The sequence below is a fragment of the Eucyclogobius newberryi genome, unplaced genomic scaffold (genome assembly GCF_026437365.1).
Source record: "Eucyclogobius newberryi isolate DKJ021-1_F unplaced genomic scaffold, fEucNew1.0.hap1 SCAF_16, whole genome shotgun sequence".
Lineage (NCBI taxonomy): Eukaryota > Metazoa > Chordata > Actinopteri > Gobiiformes > Gobiidae > Eucyclogobius > Eucyclogobius newberryi.
The window spans coordinates 4251136-4278426 of record NW_027315790.1 but is presented as its reverse complement, the minus strand read 5'-3'; the positions used below and the strand labels follow the sequence as shown (position 1 = coordinate 4278426).

At 44.6% G+C, this 27291-nt stretch overlaps 1 protein-coding gene across 2 annotated transcripts; it reads right to left on the bottom strand.

Moving 5' to 3' along the window:
• Nucleotides 1-4094: 4094 nt before the first annotated feature.
• abcf1 (ATP-binding cassette, sub-family F (GCN20), member 1) lies at nucleotides 4095-27291 on the bottom strand. Of its 2 annotated transcripts, XM_072447314.1 has the most exons (25): nucleotides 27040-27291; nucleotides 25405-25451; nucleotides 24922-25005; nucleotides 24458-24584; nucleotides 24357-24388; nucleotides 23490-23582; nucleotides 23001-23048; nucleotides 21668-21736; nucleotides 21290-21385; nucleotides 20593-20715; nucleotides 20105-20205; nucleotides 19932-20017; nucleotides 19323-19462; nucleotides 18149-18297; nucleotides 17988-18071; nucleotides 15464-15588; nucleotides 15115-15227; nucleotides 14423-14597; nucleotides 14275-14349; nucleotides 13121-13191; nucleotides 13011-13043; nucleotides 10964-11132; nucleotides 6263-6327; nucleotides 5350-5422; nucleotides 4095-4387 (listed from the first exon to the last, which is right to left on the bottom strand). In XM_072447314.1, exons 1-25 carry the CDS (start codon nucleotides 27110-27112, stop codon nucleotides 4221-4223), a joined length of 2418 nt encoding a protein of 805 aa, XP_072303415.1. In that variant the 5' UTR covers nucleotides 27113-27291; the 3' UTR covers nucleotides 4095-4220. The 2 variants fall into 2 exon arrangements, with proteins under 2 accessions (XP_072303415.1, XP_072303416.1); XM_072447315.1 differs by lacking the exon at nucleotides 23001-23048 and having other exon boundaries at nucleotides 27040-27290.

Sequence of the window (27291 nt, the reverse complement as noted above, 5' to 3'; positions counted from 1 at the left end):
CGGAGCAGCCTCATCCTCCGGAGCAGCCTCATCCTCCTGAGCAGCCTCATCCTCCGGAGCAGCCTCATCCTCCGGAGCAGCCTCATCCTCCTGAGCAGCCTCATCCTCCTGAGCAGCCTCATCCTCCAGAGCAGCCTCATCCTCCAGAGCAGCCTCATCCTCCAGAGCAGCCTCATCCTCCTGAGCAGCCTCATCCTCCTGAGCAGCCTCATCCTCCAGAGCAGCCTCATCCTCCAGAGCAGCCTCATCCTCCTGAGCAGCCTCATCCTCCAGAGCAGCCTCATCCTCCAGAGCAGCCTCATCCTCCTGAGCAGCCTCATCCTCCAGAGCAGCCTCATCCTCCAGAGCAGCCTCATCCTCCAGAGCAGCCTCATCCTCCTGAGCAGCCTCATCCTCCAGAGCAGCCTCATCCTCCTGAGCAGCCTCATCCTCCGGAGCAGCCTCATCCTCCGGAGCAGCCTCATCCTCCTGAGCAGCCTCATCCTCCTGAGCAGCCTCATCCTCCGGAGCAGCCTCATCCTCCGGAGCAGCCTCATCCTCCGGAGCAGCCTCATCCTCCGGAGCAGCCTCATCCTCCGGAGCAGCCTCATCCTCCGGAGCAGCCTCATCCTCCGGAGCAGCCTCATCCTCCGGAGCAGCCTCATCCTCCGGAGCAGCCTCATCCTCCGGAGCAGCCTCATCCTCCTGAGCAGCCTCATCCTCCTGAGCAGCCTCATCCTCCGGAGCAGCCTCATCCTCCTGAGCAGCCTCATCCTCCTGAGCAGCCTCATCCTCCTGAGCAGCCTCATCCTCCGGAGCAGCCTCATCCTCCGGAGCAGCCTCATCCTCCGGAGCAGCCTCATCCTCCGGAGCAGCCTCATCCTCCGGAGCAGCCTCATCCTCCGGAGCAGCCTCATCCTCCTGAGCAGCCTCATCCTCCTGAGCAGCCTCATCCTCCTGAGCAGCCTCATCCTCCTGAGCAGCCTCATCCTCCTGAGCCCCGGAGCAGACCGAAGCAGCCGAGCACAAACAGGAGCACATCAATAATGGGGTTTCAGTATTTACACCAGTGTCTTTATTGCCACTACGGAGCTGGAATAAATCATTTTGTTTTTTGGGCTGTAATACATTTTAATTACCAGCCAAAGTAATGTATCAAAGCTGTTTAAGTCTTGCAGATAGTTAGAATATATATGTGTGTGTGTCATTTGAGTCCTCACACTCACACTGGAGGCAGAAGTATTCTTTATTTCTTTCTTTACATTGCACATTTGAGCATGTCGAAATTCAAGGTTGTCAATTTGCATTTGATACTTCAAAAGTCAAGGTTTTGTTCCGTTTTAATTTCATAACAAACATAATTTACATTTATGACAATGTATTCTTTTGTGTGTTTTTTACATTATCTACGCTCTGGAGTTGAACCCAGGACCTTTCTGCCTAAAGAACATCCATAAAGCTTTATTTTAGAACCTTTGCAAAGCGTGAACTGCTCAGAACCTGATTATGCTGTTCCTATAGTCGCTTTGTGGAGGAGTTTGTAGTTTATTGAAATGGTGTCATTTGGGGTCAGTTGATGTGTTTTAGCGCCCTCTGTCGGTCACAGTCACTAGTCCATAAGTTCTGTAATTATGAAGCAGTGGCTTATGTTCACTATAAAGAGATGAACTTAACTCCAGTAATGAGCGCGCATGTAACCATAAAGTGTGATAAACACAACGATTGGATAAAGAGTTATGAGACGTATAGTGGTGCGTAATCTTTAGAAACAAGAGAATAACAGTTCTACACTTCTGTTCTTAAAGGTGCACTATAACATAACTATAACATAACTATAACTATAAACCTTTTCAGATGTGAGACCCAGTGTCACTGGGATAATCCATCCATTTCTTACTCACAATAAGAAAGCATGTTTTTTTTTTTAAATTAATACAAAGTAAATTGTGTGATTAAATGAAGGAGAGCCGGAGCTGGAGTGCCGCGCCGCGGTCAAATGGCCGCGCAGTTTCAGGGACCGCGGTTTTCCCTTATAGCCCGTTATAGCCTCATGGCTAACCCTAACCCTAACCCTAACCCTAACCCTAACCCTAACCCTAACCTTAACCTTAACCTTAACCTTAACCTTAACCCTAACCTTAACCCTAACCTTAACCTTAACCCTAACCTTAACCCTAACCTTAACCCTAACCTTAACCCTAACCTTAACCTTAACCTTAACCCTAACCCTAACCCTAACCCTAACCTTAACCTTAACCCTAACCCTAACCCTAACCCTAACCTTAACCTTAACCCTAACCCTAACCCTAACCCTAACCTTAACCCTAACCCTAACCCTAACCCTAACCTTAACCCTAACCCTAACCCTAACCCTAACCCTAACCCTAACCCTAACCCTAACCCTGGGCGGAGCCAGGCCCTGGCTTTGGGGCTTGAGCCCCGGATCTTTTTCAAAATGCATTAAAAAGGCATTATGACGTCATTAAGAGGATAGCGCAACAGGTCGAGCGTAGGGTTGGAACGCAGGTGACCAAGGTTCGAATCCAGCAGTAGATTCAACTCTCTTTACCCGTTTCATTGGTTGTTGTTGTTGTTTTATGGCGGTTGACATCCGAGTGTTGCATTACCGCCAGACTTTATTCCTTAGACTTTGTCGTAGTCCGTAAAAGTTCTTCTTCCTGTGCCTTGACTTCCAGTGCTTTGTCCTCAGACTCTGTCGTAGTCCGTAAAAGTACTCCTTCCATTGCTTGAGCCAATAACTATGAATGACAAGTCCCGTATTGGCCTGTGGTTCTTGGCTACACCATCTTTGACCTAGAAGTTGCTGCTTTCATGTGGACATTCACCTCCCAGGGAGGATTGAGTTTTTTTTAACATTTCATATTTCAGAATTTTGATCTGTCTTTTATTTAATTCAATTTTGCAATTGTGTACATTTATCTATGCTTTTTTGTTGAACTGATGTATGAACTGATGTATGATTGGCTGCATGTAGAAAGTGGGCGGGAGCGTAGAAAGTGGGCGGTGTTTAAAGCATGTCACGCAATCTGACCAATTTGGCCTTTTCTACATCATTTAACTGAGGCTTTGCAAAAAATGAAGGGCATAAATTAGAGCAGATCGACTGGAAAAAGAGACATTCAGAACATGTGCTGAAAAACAAAGTTTATCTAACGTAGAAGAGACAACAGCAGCACATGATCGTTCAAACCATGAATTCATTGTGGTTGTAGCAGTGGCTCAGGTTTTATTCATCTACAAAACTAAAGCAGAGAAACTACAGGACAAACAGCTCATGAGGCAGGGTCTGCTAAAGGTAAGACTGACTTTTACTTTCAATAAAGATCAATCTAATTCTATAACAGCTCTTCATCCTTTAAGGATGACAGCAGAGCATCAGTCTGTGGACATTAGTGTTGTAAGTTCAAGCCCTGTCAGGGGCATGTTTTTCATATTTGTTTTGTCACTGATTGTTTTAAAGAATATCAAGAAGCACAATTTGTTGAATAACTAAATGTCACCTCTGCTGTTCTGTTCAACGTTTTTTGGAGGGAGGAGCTCTCTCAGAAGGCAAAAAGGCTGTCTTTGCCTTTGGAGGGTTACTGTCTGTAACTGTCTGTAACTGTAACTGCACTAAAACCACATCATATTGGCCAGAATTAACCCTCTCCCTTTCATTTTGGGCTAAGCCCCGGATGTTTACAATGTCTGGCTCCGCCTCTGACCTTAACCTGGCGCGGTCTAAAACGGCACTAAAACGCGGTCAAATAGTGGCGCAGTTTCAGGAGCCGCGGCGCGCGGCCGGCACAAAAACATGGCAGTTTCGGCCGCGCACCGCGGCTCTGCAGACACTCCCTTAAATGAAAGCAAGTTGGATATGTTTAATGCCAGAGTGGACCATTCCAGGCAAAGCAATAACATTTCCATGGAGACAAGCAGAGAAGTGACATGATGTACCTTTAATTTGATCCATTCAATTTTGTGTGATGCTTCTACACATTTAGAGGCACATTTTGGATGGATTATCTGAATATTGCCTTCAGAATAATGACAAAAATGTTAACTTTTAGTCGACATTTCCCACGTACATTGACACAAAGTAATAACACCGAGAATGAAAAAGCAACATGATTTTATTAGTTTTTGGCTTTAGTGGATCTGTTCTTCTACATATTACCATTGATGTTATGAGTTCAGTCCGTATTGTGGCGTAGTTGTCCTCGTTATGCAGCGTTGTGCGATCACGGGTTGACCTTGTTCACCATGGTCTCTCCCAGCGTCTCCAGCACTTCTCTCTTGTAGTCCTCGAAGTCTCCCTCCACCTGGTTCACCGTGCGGTCCTCCACCACCCAGAGCTGGCACTGCGTCTCTGTGATGAGCCGGGCGTCGTGGCTCACGATGATCACCGCTGAGGGAAGGATTCATTAAGAGCGCTGTGCTTATTACTTTGTAGAGGTGTAAACTAGTCTTTTCTCAAATGTTGATGCTCCGACACATGTTCAATGAATCCTAACACTTCCATAAGTTGAATTAAAATATTAGATAAGAAAAGTACATCTTATACATCCACATTTTCATTTATGTTCATTTATTATTAAAACTTCTGCCATATCTCACTTCTGCAACTGAATTCAAGTGTCATCATATATATTATTTACACTGAATGACGGAAAACTGTTTTTAGAAACTGCTCTTCATTTATGGAATATTCTCATTAACTATTTACATTTAATCTTAATATATCGTGAATTGAAACAAAATGCAACTTTAAATCTTTTTAAAGATTGCTATAACTCTTATAAATACATGTCAAGTAGAAAAACGTCCAAGAACATTCTATATTTATACATTTTACTAACGGTTAAATGTTTTATACATTAAAAAAAAATTGCAATAGCTGATTTTGATTAGAGTTTTTAAAAATGTGAAAATCAAGTTCATTTTAAACCGTTTGCAGCTAAGACCTGGGCAGGTCTAATGATCCACCATGAGGAGTTTATGAACGCTTTACACAACTATCAGAGGCCAGAGCAGAGTTTACAGTCTCCAGCATGCTAACAGCATGCTAACAGCATGCTGTTAGCATGCTGTTAGCATGCTAACAGCATGCTAACAGCATGCTAACAGCACGCTAACAGCACGCTAACAGCACGCTAACAGCACGCTAACAGCACGCTAACAGCAGGAAACGCTCGACAATTCATGCTGGCAGCACACAGAGGTCTCATTTTAACCCAAGAGCTGCTTTTAGAGAATCTGTGCTGAGGATGGACAGACAAAGTGTTTTTCACTCCGGATGTTTGTAAATGAGACGTAAACCTCAGTGAGACTTCCTGATGAGATGAAATAAAGCTGAGCAGATGCACATACCTCCTTTATACTCATTAATGGCTTCAGACAGTGCATCAATGGACTCGATGTCTAAGTTGTTAGTAGGTTCATCCTGGAACAAAGGAAATCATTAGAAAATTAGAGTCGTCACTATTATTACAGTATTCTTGGTCCTCACTAAAGCAGTTGTACAATTTAAAATCTTTAAGATTAAGATTGAAATTCTAGCACTTGTCAAATAATGCAGTGATGGATCCTGAGCGCCGGGTCCAGAGCGACTGAAGGTGCCAATGTGTCCATCAAGTGTCATTATTAAAAATACTATATTTTATAAACTCCACCCATCTGTGCCACTGATACATTAAACCAGGGCTTCTCAAACTTCTGGTGTGCCACAAAAAAAAAGATTCATTATAACAAAACGCAATTGTGTAACCGCAGAGGCGCAAACGTGTGACGAAGGAGCAGCAGCAGCAGCAAAGGTTTTATGACATTGATCCCTCACAAATTCACTTTAAAACAGTAGAATAAATGGTGTTTTAGTCACTTCTGCTCCTCTCCACTGTGTGGTCTTTTCCCCGTGTATCTGGACTCATGCGTAGAGCTCACAGGAGGGTCTCAGCTCGTGCAGTGACACTAAAACTAGTGAACAAAGTAAAGAAACATGAGGATCTGGCTCATGCCTCACAGTTCCCCAGGAGGTCCCGACCCCACTTTGAGAACCACCTTTTTTAATGCATTATAAATAATAGGCATTGAGGCTTTTTCTTAGTATTAAAATAGTTTGAAATTTTAGAATTATGAACACACTAAATCTTAAGAGTAACCCACAAAAAAGTATGTGAAAGTTGCAGTCATTGAAGCCTCTGACTGATCATTGGAACCTTTCTGGTCGACCTGCTCACAAATACCTACATTTCTAAATTGAAATGAGGCCTCAAAAGTCACTTACCAGAATGAGGACGTCAGGCTGGCGACAGGAAAGCTCTGCAAACACCACTCGAGCCTTCTGCCCCCCTGTGGAGGACATGATCACAATCAACCAGAGTGAAAAGTGTTTGGTAAAAGTGGCATCTTTAGCTAAACTGTTGTTTCAGAATACCATGTTCTACTACATTTACTGCTGTTGTTGTTGTTGTTGTTGTTGTGGTGTTACCGGTAGTTTTAAGAGCGGAATCAGGAGGTAAATGAGGACTATGATTTTCAGCACTCTTCACCTACAGAACTTGCTCTGAACATTTCTAACTATGTCATGAGACACGGCTTGAAATGAGAAGGAAGCAGCTCATTTATGAGTCCAACAGCTGTAGGTGGAGCTGTAGGTGGAGCTGTGAGTGGAGCTGTGAGTGGAGCTGTGAGTGGAGCTGTAGGTGGAGCTGTAGGTGGAGCTGTAGGTGGAGCTGTGAGTGGAGCTGTGAGTGGAGCTGTAGGTGGAGCTGTAGGTGGAGCTGTAGGTGGAGCTGTGAGTGGAGCTGTAGGTGGAGCTGTGAGTGGAGCTGTGAGTGGAGCTGTAGGTGGAGCTGTAGGTGGAGCTGTGAGTGGAGCTGTGAGTGGAGCTGTAGGTGGAGCTGTAGGTGGAGCTGTGAGTGGAGCTGTAGGTGGAGCTGTGAGTGGAGCTGTAGGTGGAGCTGTGAGTGGAGCTGTAGGTGGAGCTGTGAGTGGAGCTGTAGGTGGAGCTGTAGGTGGAGCTGTAGGTGGAGCTGTGAGTGGAGCTGTAGGTGGAGCTGTGAGTGGAGCTGTAGGTGGAGCTGTGAGTGGAGCTGTAGGTGGAGCTGTAGGTGGAGCTGTGAGTGGAGCTGTAGGTGGAGCTGTAGGTGGAGCTGTGAGTGGAGCTGTAGGTGGAGCTGTAGGTGGAGCTGTAGGTGGAGCTGTGAGTGGAGCTGTAGGTGGAGCTGTGAGTGGAGCTGTAGGTGGAGCTGTGAGTGGAGCTGTAGGTGGAGCTGTGGGTGGAGCTGTGAGTGGAGCTGTAGGTGGAGCTGTGAGTGGAGCTGTGAGTGGAGCTGTGAGTGGAGCTGTAGGTGGAGCTGTAGGTGGAGCTGTGAGTGGAGCTGTAGGTGGAGCTGTAGGTGGAGCTGTAGGTGGAGCTGTGAGTGGAGCTGTAGGTGGAGCTGTAGGTGGAGCTGTAGGTGGAGCTGTGAGTGGAGCTGTAGGTGGAGCTGTGAGTGGAGCTGTAGGTGGAGCTGTGAGTGGAGCTGTAGGTGGAGCTGTAGGTGGAGCTGTGAGTGGAGCTGTAGGTGGAGCTGTGAGTGGAGCTGTAGGTGGAGCTGTGAGTGGAGCTGTAGGTGGAGCTGTGAGTGGAGCTGTAGGTGGAGCTGTAGGTGGAGCTGTAGGTGGAGCTGTGAGTGGAGCTGTAGGTGGAGCTGTAGGTGGAGCTGTGAGTGGAGCTGTGAGTGGAGCTGTAGGTGGAGCTGTAGGTGGAGCTGTGAGTGGAGCTGTGAGTGGAGCTGTAGGTGGAGCTGTGAGTGGAGCTGTAGGTGGAGCTGTGAGTGGAGCTGTAGGTGGAGCTGTGGGTGGAGCTGTGAGTGGAGCTGTAGGTGGAGCTGTGAGTGGAGCTGTAGGTGGAGCTGTGAGTGGAGCTGTGAGTGGAGCTGTAGGTGGAGCTGTGGGTGGAGCTGTAGGTGGAGCTGTAGGTGGAGCTGTAGGTGGAGCTGTGAGTGGAGCTGTGGGTGGAGCTGTGAGTGGAGCTGTGAGTGGAGCTGTGGGTGGAGGTGTGGGTGGAGCTGTGGGTGGAGCTGTAGGTGGAGCTGTAGGTGGAGCTGTGAGTGGAGCTGTGAGTGGAGCTGTAGGTGGAGCTGTGAGTGGAGCTGTGAGTGGAGCTGTAGGTGGAGCTGTGAGTGGAGCTGTAGGTGGAGCTGTGAGTGGAGCTGTAGGTGGAGCTGTAGGTGGAGCTGTGAGTGGAGCTGTAGGTGGAGCTGTGAGTGGAGCTGTGAGTGGAGCTGTAGGTGGAGCTGTAGGTGGAGCTGTAGGTGGAGCTGTGAGTGGAGCTGTGAGTGGAGCTGTAGGTGGAGCTGTAGGTGGAGCTGTGAGTGGAGCTGTAGGTGGAGCTGTAGGTGGAGCTGTAGGTGGAGCTGTGAGTGGAGCTGTAGGTGGAGCTGTAGGTGGAGCTGTGAGTGGAGCTGTAGGTGGAGCTGTGAGTGGAGCTGTAGGTGGAGCTGTAGGTGGAGCTGTGAGTGGAGCTGTAGGTGGAGCTGTGAGTGGAGCTGTAGGTGGAGCTGTAGGTGGAGCTGTGAGTGGAGCTGTAGGTGGAGCTGTGAGTGGAGCTGTAGGTGGAGCTGTAGGTGGAGCTGTAGGTGGAGCTGTGAGTGGAGCTGTAGGTGGAGCTGTGAGTGGAGCTGTAGGTGGAGCTGTAGGTGGAGCTGTGAGTGGAGCTGTGAGTGGAGCTGTGAGTGGAGCTGTAGGTGGAGCTGTAGGTGGAGCTGTGAGTGGAGCTGTAGGTGGAGCTGTAGGTGGAGCTGTAGGTGGAGCTGTAGGTGGAGCTGTGAGTGGAGCTGTAGGTGGAGCTGTAGGTGGAGCTGTGAGTGGAGCTGTGAGTGGAGCTGTGAGTGGAGCTGTGAGTGGAGCTGTGAGTGGAGCTGTAGGTGGAGCTGTAGGTGGAGCTGTGAGTGGAGCTGTGAGTGGAGCTGTGAGTGGAGCTGTAGGTGGAGCTGTGAGTGGAGCTGTGAGTGGAGCTGTGAGTGGAGCTGTAGGTGGAGCTGTAGGTGGAGCTGTGAGTGGAGCTGTGAGTGGAGCTGTAGGTGGAGCTGTAGGTGGAGCTGTGAGTGGAGCTGTGAGTGGAGCTGTAGGTGGAGCTGTAGTGGAGCTGTGAGTGGAGCTGTGAGTGGAGCTGTAGGTGGAGCTGTGAGTGGAGCTGTAGGTGGAGCTGTAGGTGGAGCTGTAGGTGGAGCTGTAGGTGGAGCTGTGAGTGGAGCTGTGAGTGGAGCTGTGAGTGGAGCTGTAGGTGGAGCTGTAGGTGGAGCTGTAGGTGGAGCTGTGAGTGGAGCTGTGAGTGGAGCTGTAGGTGGAGCTGTAGGTGGAGCTGTGAGTGGAGCTGTAGGTGGAGCTGTGAGTGGAGCTGTAGGTGGAGCTGTAGGTGGAGCTGTGAGTGGAGCTGTAGGTGGAGCTGTGAGTGGAGCTGTGAGTGGAGCTGTAGGTGGAGCTGTAGGTGGAGCTGTAGGTGGAGCTGTAGGTGGAGCTGTGAGTGGAGCTGTAGGTGGAGCTGTAGGTGGAGCTGTGAGTGGAGCTGTAGGTGGAGCTGTAGGTGGAGCTGTAGGTGGAGCTGTGAGTGGAGCTGTGAGTGGAGCTGTAGGTGGAGCTGTAGGTGGAGCTGTGAGTGGAGCTGTAGGTGGAGCTGTGAGTGGAGCTGTAGGTGGAGCTGTAGGTGGAGCTGTAGGTGGAGCTGTAGGTGGAGCTGTGAGTGGAGCTGTGGGTGGAGCTGTAGGTGGAGCTGTAGGTGGAGCTGTGAGTGGAGCTGTAGGTGGAGCTGTGAGTGGAGCTGTAGGTGGAGCTGTAGGTGGAGCTGTGAGTGGAGCTGTGAGTGGAGCTGTGAGTGGAGCTGTAGGTGGAGCTGTAGGTGGAGCTGTGAGTGGAGCTGTAGGTGGAGCTGTAGGTGGAGCTGTAGGTGGAGCTGTAGGTGGAGCTGTGAGTGGAGCTGTAGGTGGAGCTGTGAGTGGAGCTGTGAGTGGAGCTGTGAGTGGAGCGGTGAGTGGAGCTGTGAGTGGAGCTGTGAGTGGAGCTGTAGGTGGAGCTGTAGGTGGAGCTGTGAGTGGAGCTGTGAGTGGAGCTGTAGGTGGAGCTGTGAGTGGAGCTGTGAGTGGAGCTGTAGGTGGAGCTGTGAGTGGAGCTGTGAGTGGAGCTGTGAGTGGAGCTGTAGGTGGAGCTGTAGGTGGAGCTGTGAGTGGAGCTGTGAGTGGAGCTGTAGGTGGAGCTGTGAGTGGAGCTGTGAGTGGAGCTGTAGGTGGAGCTGTAGTTGGAGCTGTGAGTGGAGCTGTGAGTGGAGCTGTAGGTGGAGCTGTGAGTGGAGCTGTAGGTGGAGCTGTAGGTGGAGCTGTAGGTGGAGCTGTAGGTGGAGCTGTGAGTGGAGCTGTGAGTGGAGCTGTAGGTGGAGCTGTAGGTGGAGCTGTAGGTGGAGCTGTAGGTGGAGCTGTGAGTGGAGCTGTGAGTGGAGCTGTAGGTGGAGCTGTAGGTGGAGCTGTGAGTGGAGCTGTAGGTGGAGCTGTGAGTGGAGCTGTGAGTGGAGCTGTGAGTGGAGCTGTAGGTGGAGCTGTGAGTGGAGCTGTGAGTGGAGCTGTGAGTGGAGCTGTAGGTGGAGCTGTAGGTGGAGCTGTAGGTGGAGCTGTAGGTGGAGCTGTGAGTGGAGCTGTAGGTGGAGCTGTGAGTGGAGCTGTGAGTGGAGCTGTAGGTGGAGCTGTGAGTGGAGCTGTAGGTGGAGCTGTGAGTGGAGCTGTAGGTGGAGCTGTAGGTGGAGCTGTGAGTGGAGCTGTAGGTGGAGCTGTAGGTGGAGCTGTGAGTGGAGCTGTGAGTGGAGCTGTAGGTGGAGCTGTGAGTGGAGCTGTAGGTGGAGCTGTAGGTGGAGCTGTAGGTGGAGCTGTGAGTGGAGCTGTGAGTGGAGCTGTAGGTGGAGCTGTGAGTGGAGCTGTAGGTGGAGCTGTAGGTGGAGCTGTAGGTGGAGCTGTACCAGAGAGCTTGCAGATCTGGATGGTGTGGGCGTGGCTCTCCAGGCCGAAGCGGCCCAGGCACTTGCGAGCGTCCTGGTACGGCAGGTTGAAGTTCCTCTGCAGATATTCTGTGGCCGTCTCCTCCATGTTGAGCTGGTCAGCGTACTGCTGGTTAAAGAAGCCCACTTTCTACAAAACAACACGTGAGACAAAAATTTAGTTGTAGAATATTAATCATAAGGACATGTTATTGCTTATTATTTGGCTCATTATTGAAATCACAATCATTTAATATACACATTATACTGTGAATAATTCTTTAGAGGAAGTAAAGACCTGAAATACTCGGGACCAAAGAGTATTCTTTTGTGACACTTTGGTTTTCAAAGCCACTGAAGATTAGACGAGTCAATAATGATAATAACTGTTGTTGTTTGTGACTCCAAACACAACAAGTATGTATATCTAAAGAGCTTATTTCCATGACACAAGCCTTCAGTTTTGGCAGGCCAACAAATACTAATCTACATTTACAACTGTCCACTACATTTGATTTTGTTCCTCACATGAGCCGAGAACTCCCTGAAATCTGAAATCTCCCCGACCCCCAGGTTGAGACCCACTGGATTCTCCGAGAGTCTTTGTAGAATGACGCGCATTATTCCACTGAACAGAACATAATTCATTCCATTTTTGATTCTTTCATGAATTGAACCTTTTCACAATGTTGGCTCTAAAGTGCGGCTCTTCACTTGTTCTGTTCAGTCTTTAGTGAACAAACAGCACCATGTGACTGCAGCGCGTTACGCCCTGACGCACCATGTGACTGCAGCGCGTTACGCCCTGACGCACCATGTGACTGCAGCGCGTTACGCCCTGACGCACCATGTGACTGCAGCGCGTTACGCCCTGACGCACCATGTGACTGCAGCGCGTTACGCCCTGACGCACCATGTGACTGCAGCGCGTTACGCCCTGACGCACCATGTGACTGCAGCGCGTTACGCCCTGACGCACCATGTGACTGCAGCGCGTTACGCCCTGACGCACCATGTGACTGCAGCGCGTTACGCCCTGACGCACCATGTGACTGCAGCGCGTTACGCCCTGACGCACCATGTGACTGCAGCGCGTTACGCCCTGACGCACCATGTGACTGCAGCGCGTTACGCCCTGACGCACCATGTGACTGCAGCGCGTTACGCCCTGACGCACCATGTGACTGCAGCGCGTTACGCCCTGACGCACCATGTGACTGCAGCGCGTTACGCCCTGACGCACCATGTGACTGCAGCGCGTTACGCCCTGACGCACCATGTGACTGCAGCGCGTTACGCCCTGACGCACCATGTGACTGCAGCGCGTTACGCCCTGACGCACCATGTGACTGCAGCGCGTTACGCCCTGACGCACCATGTGACTGCAGCGCGTTACGCCCTGACGCACCATGTGACCGCTTCACCCCTTTCATAAAACTGGCTCAAATGGCCAAGTCTGACTTATTTTCTTGTCACTTAAGTTTTATAAATAAGGCTCATTCAGTCGCTGCGTGTGTTTTAGTGTACATTCAAAAATATTAGATTAATGTTCCTTAAGAAAACGATGATATTTACAAAATGTGAAGTTAGAATTATGGTTTATCACCAGACTAACAGAAAAGAATTTGCACATACATTTATCCTTTTCTATATTGAGCAGCACGTTTACTCATTTACAAAAACAGCATTCAGGGGAATTATATCAAGTTGTCTTTATACACACTATATACACTTTTCTCAGTGAAGTATTTAGATTGTGTGTACATTTCTTATCAAATACATATGTAATTATTTTAGTGAGACTCTGCTAATCCCCGGTAGTAGTGCCACACTTCTGAGGAAACTAGAACTAGAAGATGAAACGGGCCTCACTCTGAACGTCACCTCAGCACCTGCTCCCAGACCATAGGCCACGCCCCATCATAGCTGGGACACTAGATTTTCATGTGCATTTTTTTTTGAGAGGTCTTGGAGCTGGATAATGGCGTTAAATACATTTAAAATCACTGCTTTGATTCCATGAACTTACCAGGCGATGGTTCTTCCTCATCTCCCCTTTAGTCTAAAAAAAACAACAACAATGGCACATTTACATAAAGTATTTGGAACATCTTAATACAAAGTCAAAGTGATTCATACCGGATTTATTCTGCCTGTGAGCAGAAGCAGCAGCGTACTCTTCCCCACGCCATTAGGTCCAACGATACAAACTGGACAGAGCAGTTTTCAAATGTCCATTATTTACTACATTTTACAATTATGAAAGGAGCTCAAACAAGGACTATCATATTAGTCATATGTGGAGCTCTCCGTGGTGCTACACACATTCACTGCCTACTCGTGCCTGCACACACCAAAAACACCAGACACATACAACAGTTTCGCTCACGTTGAAATTGTGATTATTATTTTGTCAAAAGTTAACCTGTAGATTCATTCAGGTGCCGTCAAATGTACCGTACTTTTCGGGCCGTACAGCGTTCCTTAATAAAAGCCGCTCCAAAGAAACAAAATATTGTATGGGCTGCACCCGTCTATAAGCGGCAGGTGCCCACGACGTAACATGTGATATTTACATACGCCGGTGTCTTTGAACCAGGGTCTCGCGGTGCATCTGCGGTTTGCTACGCCGCGGGTCTAATCAAACTAAATTCTCAGTGACTAGGAGTCTGATTGTAATAAAAAACACTGCATTTTGAAGCTTAACAAACTTCAGACCGCTGTAGATCGCATGTCCGCGTTCCACGTGTGTCTTTGTGTTTCGCCGCGTCTTGATTCACTTCAGACTAATTTCTCCGTGAATATGATTGTAATAAAACACAGCGTTTTGAAGCTTAAAATACAGAAAACACAAAGTGTCCTCTGGATAGTGCTTTCACTGTCCACTCACGTCTTCTTCTACAGTGTCACATGAGTGCCCCCTGGTGGCCGTTAGCCAGTAAAAAGCTACCGTTCTATGAGCCACAGGGTCCAAAGCGTGAGGAAAAAGTAGCGGCTTAAAGTCCAAGAAGTACAGTACATTATTTAAATGAGCTTTTATCAATACCAGTATAATATCGGTGAATTATGCAATAACGTTAATAATGCAATGGTGGAAACTGTGCAATAACTGCATTTTGCAATAATGGGGACAGTGCAACGTATAAATGTTAATGAAATTGTACCCGTTTTACTGTTGGTCCTTTTTCCCCACAAACCAATTTTTCAAAACGTTAAACGAGAAAAATATTCAATTTGAATGAGTGTTTGGAAAGCCATATTGAGCTGCATTAGTTGAAAAATATCACACTCACTTCTTGACTCCATGTCAATACCAAAATCCACATTCTTGAAGAGTTGTTTCTGGGTTTCATAGCCGAAGTCCACAGCTGAGGGGAAATCCAGCTGGTTAAACCACACGTCAGTGATGATTGTATTATTCTCTGATGTGGTGTGTCTTACTGTGCAGTCCCAGTATGGGGGGGGACAGCGGAGGGGGGTTGGGGAATGTGAATTTGACAGTGTATTCCTTGGGCCTCTTCAGGAGCTCCGGGGCCTCCAGGCTCTCCTCCTCCTGACCGCCCCTCTTCTTTCCCTTCAGCTGCTTCCGGGTCAGAATGTCCTTTGTCTGCTTCTCCTGACAGAGTCAAAGTATGTTTGAAGAACGACACATTAACACTTTTGGATTATTAGAGATATTTTCAGCTGGAGATACCGATATTACTGTTGAGGCCAATAACAGCCATAATAAGACCACAAATTCATCTCAGTGTTATTTTATTTTTTAACTGGGATATATAACGATGAGGACAAACTGAATGGAGCCAAATATCAGCTACATTTTCAATATCAGACCGATACCAATACCTGAGGCATCCCCCTAATATCACTGATATCCAATAACTTACAGTATACAACATTCCCTTTTTTTCATCCACTACATTTGAGCAGTTATTTGGCCCAAATAAAATAATGTCCTATGCTGGAGATCTAAGGTCCATAGCCGATACTGCAAAAATATCAGCCCTATCTCCATTTTCAGCTGGCTCCCATTCTATTCATAATAATTAATCATTTCAAAAATGATCACTTCATTATTCTGAGAAAATGGCATGAATGCAAACACAGACAGGGCTCTGGGGCCTGGTACTCACGGCCTGTTTGGTGGACTTTCCTCCGGCTTTCAGCTCCTTCAGCTTCTTCTCCTGTTTGTCATACTGTTTCTGCATTTCCTTCTGCTTCTGGACGTACATCTTCTTGAACGTCACTGATAAATAACATGAGACATATCACTGAGAGCAACGGGCAGAGTAATAGAGTATTTAGTGTAAGAACAGAACAGAGGAATCTTATAGCACTTAACTCATTTCATTGAGAGTGGAAAAGCGTATTTTTTTGCATCTTGCCTAAATGTAGTATTTCTTTATCTATTTGTCTGATTAGGTCCACACTTAAATATAAAAGATATTTGATATTCTAACTTGTTATGTTGGTGGTACATACAGTAGTTCCCTCTATAGTAGTAGAGCTTCTGGTTGTCCAGGTGGATGATGTCTGTGCATACGTCATCCAGGAAGCTCTGGTCGTGGGACACGATGAGCAGGGTCTTCTTCCAGCCCTGAAGGTAGCTGAGGAGGAGTAAAGAGGATGTAAGCCAAGTGTGACTGCTGACCCCCGAGACCCAGAGAGGCAGAAGATGATGGATGAAGAATATATTTAACTGAATATTTTATGTGTAATAAACCCTGTAGTGTCCCGCAAAACAATGACTCCTAAATGTCCTGTACACGTCCGAAGACTAAGCAGATGTGGAGAACAACGAGAGCAGCTCGGTCGTCTCCTCATTTTGATAAAGGCTCAAGAAAACCTTGGATGTAAAAAGGCTTTAAACTGATCCATTCCTGAAGTACGGTCATTTGAACATTTGAAATGAGAAGCAAGACAAATCAGTACAACGCAAAATGGGGAGAGGATTAAGGAAACAACCCGACGCTGTAACACATCGTCATTATCATACAACTGTCATATTATAACATTGTTCCCTAACATTTTTTTTTAAAATAGGGACTAACAGTCGCTTGAGTTCTCAAATCGGCAAAAAAAAACCTACTATTCCTTTAAGAGCATGTCTAAGACAAGATTAGGGCCTGTCCGGTCAATATTTTCAGCCAATACGGGCAAATATCAGCCAAACTCTGGCAGATATTCCATCTGGGCTTTTTATACACCATTTGAAAGCTTAGACTCTCTAAAATACAACTATTTCCTCCAATATACTGACAGATTAACCCCAATACAGAGCACAGTTCCATTTCTCTGCAGTAGTTGGGTTGTGAGTCTGAGATGCTGTTCATGGCTCTGACTGAGGCATTCGATTTAAATACTCTGAACTCAGCTACAAACTTATTCTCTTTAATCACAGTGTGAAGAAGAGAAGACTTGTCAGCTAGCATACACCCTGCTATTGCTGTTGTCAACAACTACCAGATGGATTATATTCACTGCGGACAATCGTTTGGAGTCAGGATTAAAATAAATCTCATTTGTGAAGAGTTACGATCTGCGGTCGCCTGTTTGAGCCCCGAGTGTTGGAAAATGTCCATTTTGATGTTTTTTTTCTATTGTTCACTTTAGTTAGTGCTTAGAACATGAAACCTACCACAACATTGTAAACTAAGTGTTTAGTGGACTCACATTGACATGTAAATGAGTCGTGAAAAGGGGTTGATGGTCTAAAATGCACACAGATCAAGATCAAGTCAATCAAAATGAATGTTGTTTAAACGCACTTCAGCCTTTAAAATTCACTGTTCACATGTTTTATAATCTGCTGCTTATAAACTATTTATTTTACATTACTAAATATATTGGCTACCGGCACATCAAACCTCTTTATATACAACAGCTTAATCTGGACTGACAAAGTCTGGTTTTAAGAGCAGACAAAAAAAGTATTTTTTCCAAATTGGACCAGCACCCATATATGAAATTAGGGTCAATATATAACTCAAAAAATTCTCTTGTTGATCGTCACATTTAATTATTTCATGTTATTTTACAAATTCCTTTCAGTATCAATTCCATGAGCATAAAAATACATTTAGCATAAAAATACATTTAACACAAAAATAGTCAACTTTCTTCCCCCAAAGTCTGTACTCTGCTCCAAAGCAGATGCTTCACACAGAGGCTTCACACAGAGGCTTCACACAGAGGCTTCACACAGAGGCTTCACACAGAGGATTCACACAGAGGATTCACACAGATGCTTCACACAGAGGATTCACACAGAGGATTCACACAGAGGATTCACACAGATGCTTCACACAGATGCTTCACACAGAGGATTCACACAGATGCTTCACACAGAGGCTTCACACAGATGCTTCACACAGAGGATTCACACAGATGCTTCACACAGAGGATTCACACAGAGGCTTCACACAGAGGCTTCACACAGAGGCTTCACACAGAGGCTTCACACAGAGGCTTCACACAGAGGCTTCACACAGATGCTTCACACAGAGGATTCACACAGAGGATTCACACAGAGGATTCACACAGAGGATTCACACAGAGGATTCACACAGATGCTTCACACAGATGCTTCACACAGAGGATTCACACAGATGCTTCACACAGAGGATTCACACAGATGCTTCACACAGAGGATTCACACAGATGCTTCACACAGAGGCTTCACACAGAGGATTCACACAGATGCTTCACACAGAGGATTCACACAGAGGATTCACACAGATGCTTCACACAGAGGATTCACACAGAGGATTCACACAGAGGATTCACACAGATGCTTCACACAGAGGACTTCTCCATAAAAAATACCCAAGCTGATCATTGACAATTAGAAATGAACTTCTATATCGATTAAAATTTGATTCATTGCACAGCCCTAATATATCTGGGATTGGCCAGTATCGTCATAAGCACATACCGGTATATTTTGTCCATCCCTATTAAAAACATCTTAACTCTTACTTGTCACCTCTCCACTGAAGACACTTACTTGTTGAGCCAGATGACGGCGTTGAGGTCTAAGTGGTTGGTGGGCTCGTCCAGCATCAGCAGAGTGGGCTCCATGAACAGCGCTCTGAATGGACCGGGGAAACCAAGGTTAAACGTGTCACCACAGCCTCTTCCAGCCTTTGTACCGGTGCCCGAGCTTACCGGGCCAAGGACACTCGCATCCGCCAGCCTCCTGAGAACTTCTTAGTAGGTCTGTTCTGCATCTCTGAAGTAAATGAGAGACCGGCCAGGATCCTGCGGGCTTTGGCCTCAGCTGCAGCCGCTCCGATCACTCTCAGCTCCTCGTAAACCTGACACATGAAAACAAAGACATCATGTAATAAAGGCTTATGCCCAGGAACATGTCTGTGATGGTGGAAATGATGGCACACTTTGAAGTCGAGCTTTATATGGTATATCTTTTTGTTTCAACCCATCACGCTGACACACTGCTCACAACAGGTGAAAGGCGGTACTGCGCCCTCTGTCAGTTCAGCGCTTTTGACAATGTTCCCATGTAATGTGTCCTCATTCACCCCAAATGCCCCACAATAAGCCAAGAGAGGCATGAGCCGACTGATGCATGTATTTCCATGACAATGGGATTCAAAAAAGGTGTCTATGCACCTCACTTGACTGGAGCTGTACTCGGTGGTCTTTTCTTTCACCTGTGGCCACATGTACCATGAGGATGATGTGTGATGGTGGGAGCTGAGAAGAAGCGGTCTAAGCAGCACACAGAGGCTTTACCTGCTGCAAAGCGGCGGAGGCAGAAGGGTCTCCCTTATTGGCTTCCCGTTTCTTTTAGAATTGATATAAAAATTTAACTTTTTGTTTTTAAAGCTCTAAATGGCCTGGCACCTCCTCATCTGGCCGAGCTCCTGTCTGTCCGAAACCCAAGCAGGGCTCTAAGGTCAACAAATCACTTCTGCTGGACGTCCCCAGAGCCAGACTCAGACACTGGGGGATCGAGCCTTCTCTGTTGCTGGTCCCAGACTCTGGAACAAACTGCCCCCGACATGCACCATCGCAGACTTTAGCCTGTTTAAATCTAGGCTTAAAACTAATTTATTCAGACTTAACACTCTGTGATGTAATGACACATTATTTTGTACAGTTTGTTTTTACTTAGTTTTTATGTTTTGTATTGGCTTGATTTTTTATTGTGAAGCACTTTGGTCACTTTGAGTGTTGTAAAGGACTCTGATCCCATCTGCAGCTCCATTCATGTAAATATACCTGATTTAAGTACTTTTTGCCCTTTATGTCGAGTTAACTAGTGGCAGTGTGAAAACGCCCTGAAACAGAGGCCATGAGAGTACGGGGTTGTCCTGACCTTGTCCAGCCGCTCAGCCACACAGTCCTCTCCCTTCTCCAGCCGCGCCTGCAGCCGCTTCTCCTCCTCCAACAGCTTCAGACGCCTGGTGTCGGCCTTCAGCACGGCCTGGATGGCAGGAGTGTCGTCTGCCACCACCTCTGAAAGAGCCACACACGTTTAAAAAAAAAAAAAAAAAAAAAAAAAGAGATTTTCTGGCCCGAAGGCTTTATTTGTCCAGACAACTGGGGGGACGCTCAGGTCAGATGGCAACAACTACATAAGAGGCTGTCTGTCATTTCAGCAGGTTGAAAATCAAGCTGTTACTTTTACAGATACTTTTAAGATGAACATAACTTGAACATACTTCAAATAAAGAGCTATATTTCAGCTTTTACACCGGCCTTCTCTGGATGTATAGGGCCAAAACAGAATTAAAACCAGACTTTACTTTTAGTGCTGCAGTGGTTCTGACATAAATGACTAACAATAACCTCTGGAATTTCTGCCTCACCCTGTACATTTGTTTAAATCCGGCATCTTTTTAAATCTGTATGCATCTGCAGTTATGTACAAAAATAGATAAATGCAAGCATAAAGCATAAATATCTTGAGTATCATTAGACTCACCCTGCTCACACAGAAGAACGTCGATGTTGGGGGGAATACTGAGTGCTCTGTTGGCGATGTGTTTCAATAGTGTGGTCTTTCCTTTACTGTCATGAGAAGAGAACACGTCCATGAGCTGGATCTATGAGAAGGAGTTCCGATAATGCAATTGTGAAATAAATCATCACATTTACCCATTAGGTCCCACCAGACCATATCTGCGCCCGGCCACGATCAGCAGGTCTGCGTTGACAAAGAGCTCCTTCCCGTGGGCCGAGATGCTGAATCTCTCCAGCTACAGAAGGACAAACAATAGTTATGCAATAGTTTACAAGCACAGCAAAAATCTATATCTATGAAAATATATCAAATGTATCTGTATCGCATTATTAGCAAACGCAATAATCAATAACACCGCTGATTTAGTCTCAGTTAACGTTTGATGAATACATTAAGGCATGAATATATTTGTTTTAAAGTATAAATACAACTCCAGGGATGGATTTCATGAGTGAACGATGTTAAAAAATGGTTAAAAGCGCAATAAAGTCAATTTTGCGTCCTGTGTGTCATTGAATGTTTCTTGATATGTAAACTACACGATTACTGCGCTAGAGTCAGACCGCGCACGGCAACATATTATTTTCTTTGCAGGGGACAATATTTGAGCTGAATATCGTACCTTGATGTCAGAGGCGTTCTCCAGCATGGCCTGTCTGGAGGAGAGCTCGGCCTGAGAGATGGAGAAGTCTCCCTCCAGGGCGTTCTGGGCGCGCACACTGGCCACCTGACGCTCGTACTCCAGCTGAACACACACAACTCACTTAAAACACACACAACTCACTTAAAACACACACAACTCACTTAAAACACTGTCTGGAGCACGAGTCACAGATGGGGCGGGGCAAACAGGGAGAGCATAAATGCATTCCTCGACTCTATTGACATATCTATATCCATCTATATAATCTAAAATAAATAAATGCAAAGTGATCAATATAGAACATAAACGAGACAGATTTTCAACCAGAACCATTGACCACATAGTATACAATATTGATAGAGTTTGTAGTGTTTGTGAGCCTTTCACAATAAGCGTTGAATAAAGTAACTCATAAAGTAACTTCTACGCCAAATACTAATACTTTAAGTGTTTCATTTGGCTTTTTATTAATTGCAGATCATGTTTTTCAAAGATATTTCGCATTTAGTAAAAGCTTTACTGGGATTCTGTGCATTAGAGTTATAGTGTCAGCTTCATAAAGTAGTTTCAATATTATCGTTTGTGATATTTTGATATTTCAAAATGTGTTATTGTGACAGGTCTAGTGGTTTGTACACACATTTTGAAATATTGATGGTGAATGTTGTTTACATACCAGTTTCTTTTTCTTCTTCTTTTCCTTCTTGCTGAGGTTGGCGAAGGGGTCGTCGTCCTGCTGCTTGGCCTCCTGGGCGAGCCCGTCCTCTGCGCTCTGAGGGAGACAGAACAGCACTGTAACCAACCACAAGGCTCAACAAGGTATGTTTCAACTCAATTGATGAGATTGACGATTAAAAATTATAATTCACATACAATTCAGATTTTATTTGATAGAAAACATTGGTTGTGTTTGGGCGACGTGACCCGGGCCAGTCGAAAAGTGGCTGTAGACCACAGGGAGGGACGGAGGGAGGGACGGAGGGAGGGACGGAGGGAGGGACGGAGGGCGCGAGAGAGAGAGGGAGAGAGAGACAGAGAGAAAAAGGGGGCGTACCATCATCATGTCTCCTCCATCGCTGTCGTCCTCATCCTCTTCATCATTGGGCTCAGCGGTTTTGCCTTTCTACAAACATGGGACAAATAATGATATAGTTGTATCGTAGTAAATTTGGTTAAGTACAAGTTATAAACTGTATGGTCACATTGCAGATTCAAATGTAACGGCCAATGTAGTCCAGCGCCATTTGTTTCTACAGAGTCGTGAACTGAACCTCCAACTTCAGGCTCCAATGAAACGCCAGCTTCATTTAGAGGTGGAAGATTTACAATTTATGATCCATTCTTGTTTTGGATAGTGAGACATTTACGTCACACATTCCTGATGAATTGTTAAAATATCGTCAAATATACATATAAAAAAAATATGTATTGTATATTATATATATATATATATATATATATATATATATATATATATATTAATCAAATAATTTCCCCAAGCAAGAGCCACAATAGTTCATACTTTGAGGGTAAAATGAAATGGCCTGAGCAGTATGGAGCACACAGTGGGTCTTGCAGCTGGAGGAGTTTGAGATAAATGTAATAAACAGTAAATAAACAAGTTAGTGACACCATTTTGGTTTTATTTAGTTTTGTTCCAATTCTTTCACCAACATAAATTATTGAAAACTTAAATATGAAAGCACTCAGTTTCTTTCATTTCCCCTGACACCAGATTTTTGTCCTATTAATGAACGTCAGAGGCTTTAGCAAAGCAGTGTCCCAATAGTTTGTTTGAGCAGGTTTACAGTGTTCAAAAGGAGGAATTTAAAAAAAAACTTATTTGTAAACCCCACCTACAGTAATTTACATTTAAATATTAAACACTACAAAAACATTAAAGACAATTAGACCCATTTTTTTCCACGGACAGCAGACCAAATGGATTATGGGGACTTCTTGGACAGTCTTGGTACTGTTATGTAACTGTACACATATTTTGGTCTGAAACAATGTCTTTCCTCCAGCTTGAAACCATGAGAGCTACAGTCCAGGACAAAAAGTATTTTTTGGATTAATAAAAGGATAAAAGTAAAATGCAAACTCTTTAAATGAGCCGCCACTCTCCGCCCTTCTCCCCCTTTCCTTATCTTTCTCTTTTCTCTCCAAAGTCAAATCCAAACATTGACCGTCAATGTTTGGATGACTTTGCAGGTGACATGTGGTAGATACAGTACGACATGTGACGTGGGAGGCTGGTTAATGTCTAGATGCCCTCATAGGATGCAATAAGATTTAAGGTGAGTTGTGCGTTTTCAGTCAGTTTTTCCCCCTATTCAAAGTAAAAACATTTTGAAAAAAAGAAATGAAAAAAAACAAAGACCCACCTTTACCTTCTTCTTAGACGGCTCTTTCTTTTTGCCCTTCTCAACATCCTATTTTAAAGACGTACACACACACGCACACACACACACACACACCTTAGGTAGAGGTCAAAGCACGACATGCAAATAAACTACAAACTACAGGAGGAAATCCAAAACAAATATCAACAGGCCTAAAAGTGACAGTTCAGGCTAAAGTTTGCTCTCTCCACTGTTAAACTATTACTAAATAGCTGACACCATATTCTAGAGTTAAAGATAAAAAAAGAGTAGTCTTTTAATAGCGGCCAGAGGAGAGTGAGTGGAAATATGTTACTAATGGGTAAACAATTAGTGTATGTTCATTGCTGCTTTTCCATCATACTTTGGGTTCAAAATCTGAACAGTTTTTGCTTGCCTTTATTCCTTGACCGCTACAGGAATGTCACTAAAACCTTTGATTCTTACATGTCATAAAAGAGTCAGAAGATTTATTCTTAAAAAAATCACTACCTTTTTGACTACTTTCTCCTCGTCGTCTTCCTCTGACTCGTCCCCCTCCTCCTCTTCGTCACTCTGGTTCAGAGCTGCAAAAATGTTCCCACCCTGAAAAATCAACACCAACGATTCACAATGAAGCAAGTTTGAATGTGGAGTAAAAATGTTCAGTTACATGTCAGAAATAGAAAAACAGGACATTCATTATACTGTACTTCATGGTCATATGATGAATCCCAGCACTGACCCCTAACCCAGTGTGCAGAATATAAATGACCAGGTTAGTATTTTTTCTGATTATAATATGAGCCCAACCGATATTTTTTGGATCGGATACTGATGCTGGTGTTATTTAACATGAACAGCCACATTGATATGCTTAATTAATAAGCAGGTAGCGTGGTTATTTTATTATTTTGTTAATTAATATGCATGTCACTGGTTAAAAAAACAAAGCTATTATTTATATAAATGTATGATTTATAACTGTTTAGAAAGTCCCCTGATGTGTGACGTCATATTCTATCTCTGACATGCGGCTCCCAGATCTTTTGCACTGTTTTTAAGACTATAAATCATCGGCAGCATTTCTGAGCAGAGCGGTGGCTGCGTTAGCAATTCCCTCTGCAGCCAGTAGATGGAGCCAACACTATTCCTACTATGTAAACGTCTCAGTCATAATAAATCTATTGGAGTTTTTGTAAGATAAGTGTGGGGGGTGGGTGAAAAGGGTAGGGGGTAGGTGACAGTAAAGGGCTAATCAAACATTCAGGAATCAAACAAAATACAACTTTGAGTAAGGTAAGGATAGACTGTTTAAATAAAGTAGTATTATTTTGCTAAATATTGAAAGGAAAAAAATGTCATTGTATGTTGTCATACCTTGTTCTTCTTGTTGCCTTTAGGAGCAAAAGCTGTGGAGACAGAAGAAATCATGGAATTGGTGCTTCTCAGCTACTGTTCTTCCTGTAGAGAGTTCTTACCTGGCTCCTCCTCTTCCTCCTCGTCACTGGGCTGGACTGACAGTTTGTCCAGTTTCAACGTGACATCATCATCGCCATCGTTGTCTCCCCCTTTGCCTTTCCGCCGGTCTTTCTTCTTTTTCTGAGGCTGAAAAGGGAAAATTATCTTTTAGAGTAAAAATGCAACAACAAAAAAATTATTGAAGCCTAAAAATAAAGACAAATGTGTTCAATGTAAAATGGTGTCAGACTTTGTTACTTCATATTTATACATCTAATCATCTAAATATAATCTATTCAGTCCAATATGGTGTCATCCGCCATCGTTTTTATCTTCTTTTTTTTTTAAAGCCCTGCCCCAACAGTTATACGTTCTTGCGCCCTCTGTTGGCATTATAATTTTCATAGGAGGTGGTACAAATACAGCTTGACAAACCTGAAGAGTATGAAATAGAAGCTTAATTAAAATTGGCTCCATGGCTCACCTTTCCTTGCCTGCCTTGTCCTTCTTTAGCAGGAATCTCCTCCGTCTTCTCCGGTTTGCTTTCTGTGGCCAGATCCTCAAAGAACTAAAGCAAACATAACATTTTAATTTATATAACGTATGAAAAAAATGTGCCACAAATTCAAAGTGGGAGAATAAAATAGGACATCCTCTCTCATTTGCACATTTTAACATTTTAACATTTTCCCCCCTTTGACTGAATAGTTACGTTCTAGAGCTGTGCGCCAAGTTAGGAATGACAGTGATTAAACACAATTGTAAAGCAAGTTAAATAGTTGAATGGGACGGATAAAGGTTTAATAAAATATTATTTTTAAATGGGTGGCAACTGTTCCCACATTAATCAACACATCCAAGATTAATTTACATTTGACCAACTTTTTTGCAGAAAAGTCCACATAAAATGTATTAAAAAGGTTGATTTGAAACATTTTCTGTTGAAATTAGGTTAAATTGTACTTACACTCTTTTTATCCTTCTTACTTTTCTTCCCCTTCTTCACTGCTTTTTCTGTGAATAAAAAACATACATTTTTGGACCTTGTAAACTATCGTTTTTCCATTCAACATTACTTTTAAGACCTTTTGTCATTTGAATTTAGAAAAATCCTTCTCACGGTCGGGCATCAGTACTCGCATGACGCATTAATCACTTTCAAAAAAACATTAGCCAAAATCCCAAAGAAAATCATGACAAGACTGAAGTAGAGACTCTGACTGACACACATCGCGTATTTCTGCAGAATTAGTGAGCCAAGCATAAAACTCATAATCTGATGTGAGAGACGTGCAATTTTCTTCTAAATAACGGACAAATTAACTCCCTCGTTTCATGTGCGTCACGGACATAAACGCACCTTATTGCACGGCACGTTTGAGTGTGACTCGAAGCTCAGGGGGCAGTGTGACCACTCACTCCTCCAAAAGAATTGCAGTAGTATGTATTATGGTTCCCAATCAAAGAGCTACAAGTCAGGGGCTTATATATCAGCAGAGATGTTTTAAAACACTGATAACAATCTCCACCTTGGCACGCTTTAGTTTAGAGGCATTTGTACGCTAAACTACAGAGTAGAGTGTAGAGTTTGACCGAGTTAAGTGAAGTTGCCTACTTTCCATTATGTGCTTCATAAATGTGACAGGTGTTGCTAACCAAACTACTAGTTCTCCTGACCTGCCCCAGAACTCAAAATGTGCAAATTGTCTTTTGCAATTGTCAGGATAGACTTCAATTTTAATGCATTAGAACAGACAATAAGTAAAAAGTATAAAGTCAAATACAAATTGATTTACAGTACACTAAATATGAGTTTGCAGCTTGCAGACAGCTGATCAGACACTATCGCCTGCGTTTTGTATGTATTGTTCAGAAGCCTGAAAACTATTCAGTTCTGGGGTCAGCAAAATCCTTTGTGTCCTCAACACCAGTGAGCTGAACAATGTTTTTCAGTAAAATAAATGGAAATAGCGTTTTAAAACAGAATGTTTCAACCCTCGTCATCAATGAGCGACATTCCATTAAAAATGCAGGGACAATTTAAACGCATATTTTAACAAAATAAAAAGGTGTCATCAGGTCTTTTTATTTGTCAAGCACAACCACTGATAGATTTTGGGCCAAGTTTAGATAATGGTTACTAGGTAACAGTTATGGACCTCTACCTTTGTCACAACTGGTGCTCATATTCAAACAGGAAGTACAATACTAAACTTGTCAAACTGGGAAAAAAACACCAAACATTTTTGGTGAAAGCTTGAATATAACAATGTTCACTACATTTTATTTTATTCTCATATGCGCTTTAAATTAAACTGAACAAATAATGAAACTGTTTACAATTCATAAACAAACTGTAATGCCCCTTTAAATTTACCGGATAGTTTGCCTCGAACAAAATAGCAAGATAACTCTTCCTAAACACATTATTGGTGATGTTTTGCAGTCTATACCATAGTCTGTCTCCTTCGGGGTTTATAAAGTCTATTTACTGAACATTCATTCAAGTTATTGCAGGAAATCTCCTCTGAAGCGCAGTGCAGCTACAAATGTTAGCTTTGGATGCTAATGCTAAAATGTTAGCTAGCATATGGCACTTTACCCGCTGCTGCCGGCGGCGGCGGCGGGGCCTCGTCATCTCGCCACTCCGCCTCCTCCTTGGCTTTCTTGGGCATGATGTTACCGGGTTTGTGTCGTGATGAATAATACTTGTCCAGCTCTTTTCTGATACTTGTTAGGGACGTGCTCACATGTCATGCAGCCCGTGCACCAGCGCCGCAGGAAGATGCCGGCGCTTGTGGTTCTGCGGGGGAAAGAGCAGTGCTGTGCGAGTTAGGTGCACAGCTCCCCCGTG

Bases quoted from the DNA above. Each gene is read 5' to 3' on its own strand.
- abcf1 (XM_072447314.1), bottom strand. From the start codon at position 27,112: ATGCCCAAGAAAGCCAAGGAGGAGGCGGAGTGGCGAGATGACGAGGCC. The intron at 18,072-18,148 runs GTAAGCTCGGGC...CGGTCCATTCAG, and splicing joins ATGCGAGTGTCCTTGGCCCG to AGCGCTGTTCATGGAGCCCA. The intron at 15,228-15,463 runs GTATGTACCACC...GTTATTTATCAG, and splicing joins CTACTATAGAGGGAACTACT to TGACGTTCAAGAAGATGTAC.